Source organism: Penaeus chinensis, chromosome 1, assembly GCF_019202785.1.
Source record: "Penaeus chinensis breed Huanghai No. 1 chromosome 1, ASM1920278v2, whole genome shotgun sequence".
NCBI classification, from domain to species: Eukaryota; Metazoa; Arthropoda; class Malacostraca; order Decapoda; family Penaeidae; genus Penaeus; species Penaeus chinensis.
In genome coordinates this window covers 9,056,190-9,066,189 of record NC_061819.1, presented here as the reverse complement: position 1 = coordinate 9,066,189, position 10,000 = coordinate 9,056,190, and the positions used below count along the sequence as shown (strand labels likewise).

At 43.1% G+C, this 10,000-nt stretch overlaps 1 protein-coding gene across 8 annotated transcripts in view; it reads left to right on the top strand.

The window, feature by feature from the left end:
- LOC125028759 (ectodysplasin-A-like) overlaps nt 1–10,000 on the top strand; it is a 148,136-nt gene that overhangs the window by 131,565 nt on the left and 6,571 nt on the right. Inside the window, exons 4-8 of one of the 8 annotated variants that reach the window (XM_047618273.1) lie at nt 3,454–3,553; nt 4,940–5,041; nt 7,929–8,093; nt 8,914–9,037; nt 9,984–10,000. The exon at nt 9,984–10,000 is cut by the window's right edge and continues 120 nt beyond it. In XM_047618273.1, the coding sequence (XP_047474229.1) occupies nt 3,454–3,553; nt 4,940–5,041; nt 7,929–8,093; nt 8,914–9,037; nt 9,984–10,000 (508 nt within the window). Of the gene's footprint in view, nt 1–3,390; nt 3,554–4,939; nt 5,042–7,928; nt 8,094–8,913; nt 9,038–9,983 lie in introns of all 8 variants that reach the window. The other 7 variants (XM_047618260.1, XM_047618244.1, XM_047618265.1 and 4 more) reach the window with 7 other exon arrangements.

The following is a 10,000-nucleotide window of genomic DNA, read 5'->3' as shown; positions in this document are numbered from 1 at the left end:
AACAGGAAACTTGAACTTGGGGAATTTTGCATCAAAGGATCGTCACATGCAAGTTAGAAGGGAGGGAGGGAGAGGGAGGGAAAAGAGGAAGGGGCGAAGGGGAGGGAGGGAAAGGGGAAGCGAAGGGGTTGGAGGGAGAAGGAGGGAAAGGGGAAGGGAAGGGGTGGGAGGAAGAGGGAGGGAAAAGAGAGACGGCGAGGAAAGGAAAAGAGGTACAAGGGGGAAGAAAAGAAGGTTAGGGAAAGGAAAAGGAATAAGAGAAAAGGGAAGAGGAGGGGGAGGGAAAGAAAGGAGATAAGAAGAAGAGAAAAGGGAAAAGAGAGGTGAAGAAGGAAAGAAAAGGGGGGAAAGGGAAAAGAATGAAAGGGGAGAGGGAGAGGAAAGAGAAGGAGGAAGACGGAAAAAGAGAAACGGATAAGGGAATGGAGGAGAAGGAGTGAAGAGAAGATGGATGAACGAAACAAAAAAATTCAGACAGAAACATGTAAGAAGACGCCAAAAAAAGTCATAAATATTTCAGAAAGGTTCTATTCATTTCCCCAAATAATTAACAAGGATCTAAACTGGAGGAAAATGAAGACGGAATAAGAAATCCGGCTGTCGAATTGCAGCGAAAGCTTTTGGACGAATTGCCATTTTGTTTCTTTCGTTAGTTCTCGAAATCCTGTTTGTCACGTGTTTCTTCATCTTCTTCTTCTTCTTCTTCTTCGTCATCCCTTTTTTCTTTTCTTTTCGCCTCTTCCTCTGTCAGTTTTTGTTTCTATTTCTGTCTGTTAATCACCCATATCTTTCCCTCTATGCTTGTGTGTACTCATACATATATATGTGTGTGTGTGTGTGTGTGTGTGTGTGTGTGTGTGTGTGTGTGTGTGTGTGTGTGTGTGTGTGTGTGTGTGTGTGTCTGTACACACACACACACACACACACACACACATACACTCACACAAACACACACACACACACACATATATATATATATATATATATATATATATATATATATATATATATATATATCCATTTATCGGTATATTTTTCACCACTATACTTTATTTTCATTTTATTCATTTCCTTTACTTTCTCTTTTCTTCTCCAACCTTCACTCTTCTCTCAGTTCGCTCACCGTATCGTTTTCGCATTACTGTGACATATATCGTCGTTGAAATATAAATAATAACCGAGACCTGTATTAATTTCGCTCTCTTGTTATCTACGCCAAATACATCATTGCATTGAAAGAGTTAATATATCAAAGACATGATATATTTCAATTCATGGAAGTTCATGGACATGGTACGTGCGATTCTAACAAATGATGTAAAAGAGAACATTATTTATTAAGACTATATGCGTGCAGGATTAAATATATGATGATTAAACAATCAATCTACAGAAGAAACTAATCACACCGACCTTAAAAAAAAAGGTCTAATATATTATTACGGGGCATCTACATTCGTTAAAAAAACACGTTTATTATTTCCATTATCCTAAGGCGACTCACAAAGGGAAAAAAAAACAATAAATCATTCGAATAATCTCAAAGCGGTTTTAATCCATAACGAAAAACGAAACTCCTTGTTGTTTATCGGTTTAATGAAGCCTGTTATGATATCAAACTCTTTTTATGACCGTAATCAAAAGCATTATCTGACTTCTTGTCTTTAATGAGTCTCATTAGCTCCGTTGCAGAATTAATTTTGTTTTGATTTTTGTTTTACTTTTTTTTCAAAATACACAGATTTTACAGCACTGATCTCGATTTTTACACATTCAAAACAATTCACAGTATTCATATTTATATAACTGCCTAATTCAGTGTGTATATGAAAGAAAATACATAATAATCCACACAGGGATCATTAAACAGCAAATACCTGAACAGTAACTGACATAAAAATCCACAAACGTCTCATCAGCTGACCGAGTAAAATCCTACACAGTATGACGTCTTACTTTAGGTTGATAACAGAGTGTCTTGCCTCCCGATATCATCTCAATGCTAACATCGTCCCGCGTGTTAACACCTCCTCTCCCTCCTCCTCCTCACCTCCTCTCCCTCCTCCTCCTTCTCCCCCCCCCCCCCCCCTCTTCCTGCTCACCTCCCCCCCTCCCTCCTCCTTCTCACCTCCCCCCTCCCTCCCCCTCCGATGATAAGCGAGTGATAGAACCTCATTCTTTAGGAGCTTTATCGCCCAGGGCATTCATCACTCCGGAGTTCGCATGGGTGTTATAAATGGTCCTTGTTATGGGTGTCTCTCTTGTTCATGGCGGTTATATCGTGCTGTTTACGTGTGCTCCTTCTTTCTTTCGCTCTCTTTCTCTCTCTCTCTCTCTCTCTCTCTCTCTCTCTCTCTCTCTCTCTCTCTCTCTCTCTCTCTCTCTCTCTCTCTCTCTCTCTCTCTCTCTCTCTCTCTTTCTCTCTCCTTCTCCCTCTCATTTTCTCTATCTATCTGTCTATCTATTTATCTATTTATCTATCTATCTATCTATCTATTTATCTATCTATTCATCTATCCATCAATCTATCTATAAACCGATAGATATACCATTCACTGGAAAAGGTTAACACATCAACAAATAAAAAACAAAAACAAAACAAAGACTCAGAAGGACTGACAGACAACATAAAAGGAGTGTCAGTGTTGCAAATATAGTCAAAGGTACAACCTCTCCTGCGAACAAGACTGGTTATGATAAAAGGTGATGGTAAAGAGAGATTTCCCGTTATTGGTTGGTTTGCATATACTGTATGTACATAGTATTAACTTTTATTATCTGTTAAAGTAGTGTGTGTTTTTTGTTTTGTTTTTAACCCAATTTACTGTGTTTCTTATGTGTTTCTTTGTTGTGTAGTGATTAACAAAGTAGTGATGTTTTATTGTTTAGAATAACTCTTCTTTTTTTTGAGAGGATATATTTATGTTAATGCTATATGTCATGTAATCTTTTCATATTGTTTACTAGTGTTGCCATAACAGAAAATGTTTCCTCTCTTAAAATCAGTGTGGAATCGCAGACAAAACAAAGGATCTGTGATACCCATGTGAAAACGAACGTAGTAGTGCATGCTTCGTTGTGTTTCCCCGTAGAGTTCTTCCATAGACATAATGATGACTTAGTAAGCTTTACCTTCAGTATCCAAAGAGAGCCTCCTGGAGTGCGATTAACTTCGTGATCACATCCTGGGGCTGTCAGGAAAAGTCACAATAACCCCCCCATTGTTTTTGCATTAATATAAGACCAAAACAAGAAGAAAAAAAATGAAATGTGAAAAAAAATCAGATAAAAAGAAACGTCCCTCTTGGTCTACGCTATCATCTCCCCTTATAACCCAAGCTTTGACGTCTTATACTGATCTTCGCGCTGCCTGTCCGCTTGAACCTTCAGAATATCGAGTATGTGGGTGCCTAAGGAGCGACGCCGGTATTCCTCAGGCACACTCTCCTCCAGGAACCACGGGAACGAACTCGACGGCAGCGAGGAAGCCGACGCAGAGGTGATCCGCCAGGCCGCTCGGAGCCAAGTCCTAAGGAGGAGGTCTCGCGTTAAGGTATGGCGGGGGAGACGCTGGTGATTGATTTTCTTTCTCTCTAGTTTCTTTTTAGGTTTTTAATTTCATTGATTTAGTATTTACGCTCCTTCTTGAGTTTTTTTTTTTTTTTTTTTTTTTTGTATTTTTTTTTTTTTTTTTTTTTTTCCTGCTATGCCTTTTAATGAAGTTGCTATTGGTGCAAAAATCTATTTTATTTAATAACCAAGTAGGGTTGATTCTACCTTTTAACATTCGGCAAGTGACTATTTTTCTCTCCTCAAAATTTTAGTGTAACAGGCATTTTAACGCATTTGTTTTTCAATAACCTTTCAATCACCATAAGCTAGCCAGTAATGTTAACTGTAATTTACATGTACTCAGTGTAGTGCTAGGACAGCTACATCATAGTGGTGTTCAGTTAAACTGCTTTCTCCTAATCAGTCTAAAATCACTGCAAGGTTAATTGTTATCTTAAATCCCGTGATAAGCAGAGTCACACCTCTGAACACGACTAGAGTCCTAACCTTTTGTTTTCATTATCTGATCTCATGGTCTCTCATTTTGGTACTTCATCTTCATTATGCGAGTGATGCTTTTTCTCAGTAATTTTATCATAACGCTCCCTGTCTTTCGCAAAGTCTCTGTTTCATCGGCACTAACGGATCTTTTGGCATACTCTTCATCTTCTTTTTAATTCTTGAACGCTCTAATATCTTTGGCCAAGTTTTTTTTGTTCTTTCACGAACTATGAGATCTCTTTGCAAGTTCGATTTCGTATTCTTGGTTATAATTTGCGTTTCTTTTGTTTGCATGCAAGGACTTAAGCTTTCGTAAACATTGACTTTCTCTATATTCTTTTCTCTTCTATAAATTCTTCAGTATTTTGTCTATTGCTTAGGCACCCTTTATCTAAATGCAAGTTGCGACCTTGCAATGATCTTCGTACGCATCTTCTCTGCAGTTCTTTAAATTCTGTACTAAAGACCCCAGGCTTCTTGCTACACCGAGGATTAACGCTGTCCTTTTCACCTCCATATTCATTCCTTCGTGGAGGTTCTGTCGTCTTCGTAGACTTTTTCATCCGTCTCTTCTGCCACTTTCTCTGTCGCTGCCACTCACTCCCATCATTGCAGCCTAATCCTACCAACAACACATTATACCCTTACCATGGTACCATCTCTGATCACGCGCTTCGCTCCCAAATACAACCCAGAACCATATCCCACAACAGAATCCTTCCTTATCCCGACTCCGTCCCTTTTCCTGTAACCCCACACCATACTTTTCCCTACCTCCCGACCCTTTCAACATACATGCTCTCCAACCCACCCACCCTTCCACGCCGCCTCCGCCTTTTCGTTTGAACCCACGCCCATAACCAGGCCACGGCATTGACCTTCCCAGAGTCTCCAAGGGCCGGGCAGGAGTGTGCGCCGCCGCCAGAAGTCTCGAACACCCTCTAACACAAAACCTGCCCCTGTCTTCTTCCGCGAGGGCTTGGTCAAGGTAGTGGCGGGAGCTTCCGTTATGTGCGCGTCCTCTCTGTGTCGTGTGTGTGTGTGTGTGTGTGTGTGTGTGTGTGTGTGTGTGTGTGTGTGTGTGTGTGTGTGTGTGTGTGTGTGTGTGTGTGTGTGTGTGTGTGTGTGTGTTTGTTCAAAAAGAGTAGAGAATCTATGTATAGTAAATTTATGGTTTTGTACGAAAGTTTTTGTTTGTCTTTGTGTGCCCGTACTAGTCTTTGTTTGTGTACACCTAATACATAAAATAGACATATAAGTAAGTAGATAAACAGACATATCAAATACATAATAAACTAGATATAGACAGAGAGAAGCAAATGAAGGAGATAGAAGATAATTCGAATTTAAGTCTGTAAACGATGAATAAATTACGTCTCTATGTCAGACTCACCAACAGAACATTAACATTTACGTGTTACAAGTAGGCTACGTTACATAAGTATGCTTGTACATTAGGTATACGGAAAGCACAGTAAAGAATCCAGGACGCTCTGGGGTCACACATTAGCACATGCTCGTGTATTCACTTTTGGAATGTCTCGTTGATCTCATTATGTAAACCACTTTAACTTAAGATGATATCGTAGCCAGAGAAGTAAGGATGTCATTTTTTTGTGCTTGTGTGTGTTGTGTGTAAGAGATGTGTATCTGCGTTTGTCTTGCATTTGTCGAACGTGTGTGTGGTTTTGTACATGTGTGTATGTGTAAGTATGTTGTCCAGGACTGTGTAAGTATTCTCTTCCTGCCTATCTGTCAGAGATACACCTATACATGTCAGACTGTCACCTTCCATGCCTTTTTTTAGAGCTTCAACATTTACTAAAATCCAGAAAAAAGGGATTAAAAGACGTCCCTTAATTAAACATTACCCGAGTTACATCAGGCAACGAAACATCAAAGAAAAACAAAACAAAATAAAAAACGATATTACTCCACCTTCTGCCTCTTTTTACATCTATTTTTTTTTAAAAAGCTCTGTCCAAAATATCCTCTGACTCCACTGCCCTAAACCCAACCCTCTTAGTGCACTGACATTGCTGCTGGTTTGCGTAAAAGCTTCGTTTGAAAGGACTGACGATTCATGACAACCAGCTGCGGTGCGCGCCCTCGTAAACATCCGTCTCTTTATTATGTCTCTCTTTCAAAACTGTCGAAAATTGTTTGATTACAAATCGAGACAAAGTAATTCGATATTATTAAATGATATCTGAATGGCAAACTGAGCATGTAAGGTGACCCTGTATGTGTATGTAAGTATTCGCGACGGGCATCTTGACACATACATACGCACGGACCAACACGCACAGCCTTACATAATGTCCATCGTGTACTGTTTGTCAGTGCGTGTGACAAGATGCTTGCCGTTGAATGCCAAGCAGCACCTTTTCATCATAAGTGTAAGTGCAACATTATCTGATTATCGTGGAGAAATGATGAATGATTTTCCTAAAGAAGAAATGATGAACAAATCTTAAACAATCAGTGAACAAAAGACACGAGAAATGCATGCAAAGTCTTGTAACCTAAGTGTATGAAGCAAAGTGTATACGTAAGGTGTGGTAGGGCCTTATTTATGTGTTGAATGGATGCCTTATCTGTGTTACACATGTTTACACATACACTTGGCACTCAGGACAGTGTTTGCATTACCGAATGTTGTTGGTTGTTCATTCATAAAAAAAATTGCATGGAGCTTGTGTGCTTGCCATTGTATTATTAAAATATGCTGTAATGTGTATCCTGTGTATATATGTAATTGAATTTTATATGTATGTTTTATTTCAGTTTTGTTTTGCTAAGTCATTTATTTTGCTTTCATTTGTGTTATTTCCTTTTCCTGTTTTTCTTTCGCATCTCTCTCTCTCTCTCTCTCTCTCTCTCTCTCTCTCTCTCTCTCTCTCTCTCTCTCTCTCTCTCTCTCTCTCTCTCTCTCTCTCTCTCTCGCTCTCTCTCTCGCTCTCTCTCTCTCTCTCTCTCTCTCTCTATCTCTCTCTCTCTCTATCTCTCTCTCTCTCTCTCTCTCGCTCTCTCTCTCTCTCTCTCTCTCTCTCTCTCTCTCTCTCTCTCTCTCTCTCTCTCTCTCTCTCTCTCTCTCTCTCTCTCTCTCTCTCTCTCTCTCTCTTTCTCTCTCTCTTTCTCAGTGTCTCTCTCTATCTATCTATCTATCTATCTATTTATCTCTCTCTATCTCTATATATCTATCTCTGTCTGTATCTCTATCTCTATCTCTATCTCTATCTCTATCTCTATCTATCTTTCTATCTATCTATCACCTATCTATCTATCTGTCTGTCTGTCTGTCTGTCTATCCATCATTCTACATTCAAAAAAAGAGAAACCATACCATCTTCTCTTTCACCCCTCCCCTCCCTCCCCTCCCTCCCCTCCTCCCCCTCTTCCCTCCCCCTCCCTCCCACCTCCTCCCCAACTCGTCCCCTCCTCCCACCTCCCTCCCTCTCCTACACCTCCCCCTACTCGCCCCCTGCTCAACACGGATCCCCTCCTACCCCTTCCACCCCCTCCCCTTCTCCCCCTCCCTCTTTCCCCTCCTCCTCCTCCCCCTCTTCCCCTTCCCTCCCCCCATTCCTCCCCCTCCCTCCCACCTGCCCCCCCTACTCGCCCCCTGCTCCCTTCTCCCCATCCCTCCCCCTCCTCTTCCCTCTTCTCCCTCCCCTCCTCCTCCCCCTCCCTCCTTCCCCCCATTCCTCCTCCTCCCCCTCCCCTCCTCCCCCCCCACTCGCTCCCTGTTCACCACGGGTCCCCTCCTCCCCCTTCCATCCCTCCCCCTCCTCCTCCTCCTCCTCCCTCCCCTCCTCCCCCCCCCCCACACTCGCCCCCTGCTCACCACGGGTCCCCCTCCTCCCCCGGAATAGGCGACCGAGCGCGCCAGTGCCCGAGCGAACAGCGTCGTCCCCCAGACAGCCAAGGTCATGTCGCAGCCCCAGGTCGTGCCCCAACCCGTGCCCCAACCCGTGCCCCAGATGCCCCAGAGCCCGAAAGCCTTTGAGAGCAGACCGCTGTCAACCCTCCGTGCTCAGGTAGAATTTCGGGATCTTTTATCATCATCATCATCATCATCATCAATACCATTACGATCATCATTACCATTACCATCATCATCCTCACCATCCACACCACCGCCATCATCAACACCGTCATCATCAACCACCAACATCACCATCACCGTCATCATCATCAACCACCGCTATCATCATCACCGTCATTATCATCATAACCAACATCACCATAACCATAACCATAACCATAACCACCATCATCACCATCATCATCACCATAACCATAACCATCATCATCACCATCATCATCACCATCACCGTCATCATCACCTTCGCTATCATCACCATCATCACCATCACTATCCCCATCATCATTATCTTCGTCACTATTATTATCGGAAACGGAGAGTAATATTTTTTGTCGCAAGGAAGTTCTTCTCATTATTGAATATCCTCTACAACTTTATGCAAATTTGTTATCATATTTTCGCTTTCCCATTTTTATCTGTTTTATCTGTTTTATTGTTTTATTGCAGTTTTGCATGACTTAGTTGTTTTATATTATGAATTGAAGCATGTATTTTGTAGTTTAGGAAATTAATCATAATAATCATAATAGCTTCAATGGTTCAATTCAAACATTCAATATTAATTAATAGTATATATCTATATATTCCGTTTACTGAAAATGATAAAAAATGAAAAAGAGAAGGAGAGAGAGAGACAAAGAAAAAAGAAAGCAACAAAAAAAACCAAAAAAACTAATGATTTTCTCCTCCTTTTCCTCGTCCTTTTAACCTCCTCCCTCAACCCCTCACCCCCCCCCCCCCCCTCACCCCAGCAGGACCGAGCAGGCAAGAAAATCCCGAGGAAGAAGCAGAGCCACCGCCGGCGCCGCACGAACCCCGTGGTCACCGTCGCTCACTTCGTCGCCACGCCCGCCAACAGGACCGCCCACCACCACGGTACGGAAGAAAGTTTTTTTTTGTTTTTTGTCTCTTTTTCTTTCTCACTCTCTCGCTCGATCGCTCTCTTTCTTTCTTTTTTTCTCGCTCTCGCTCTCGCTCTCTCTCTCTCTCTCTCTCTTTCTTTCTTTCTTTCTTTCTTTCTTTCTTTCTTTCTTTCTTTCTCTCTCACTCTCGCTCGCTCTCTTTCTTGATTCTCTCTCACTCTCGCTCGCTCTCTTTCTTTCTTTCTTTCTTTCTCTCTCACTCTCGCTCGCTCTCTTTCTTTCTTTCTTTCTTTCTTTCTCTCTCTCTCTCTCTCTCTCTCTCTCTCTCTCTCTCTCTCTCTCTCTCTCTCTCTCTCTCTCTCTCTCTCTCTCTCTCTCTCTCTCTCTCTCTTTGTCTCTCTCTCTCTCTCTGTCTCTCTCTCTCTCTCTCTCTCTCTCTCTCTCTCTCTCTCTCTCTCTCTCTCTCTCGTACTCTCTCCGTCCGTCCATCCCTCCCAACCTCCCTCCCTTCCTCCCTCCTCTTCTCCCTCCCTCTCTCCCTCTCCCTTCCTTCCTCCCTCTCCCTCCCATCCTTCTTTCCTCTCCCTCCCCCCCCCCCCATCCATCCCTCTCCTCCATCTTTCCCCCACCCCTACCCTCTTTCCCTCTCCCTCCCATCCTCCCTTCCGTCCCCCCCCCCTCCCTTCCCTCCTTCCTCCCTCCCTCCCTCCTTCCTTCCACCACCCTTGCCCTCTTCCCGTCTCCCTCCCATCCTCCTTCCTTCCCCCACCATACCCTCTTTCCCTCTCCCTCCCATCCTCCCTTCCTCCCATCCTCCCTTCCTCCCATCCCTCCCTTCCGTCCACCCTCTCCATCCCTCCCCCCTCCCTCTTTCCCTCACTCTCCTCCCCCCTCTCTCCCTCCCCCTACAAGCGAATACCTAGGCCTACCTGTCACCACCGCCCCTTTCTCTCCCCCAGCAGGAGTCAGCGAAGAC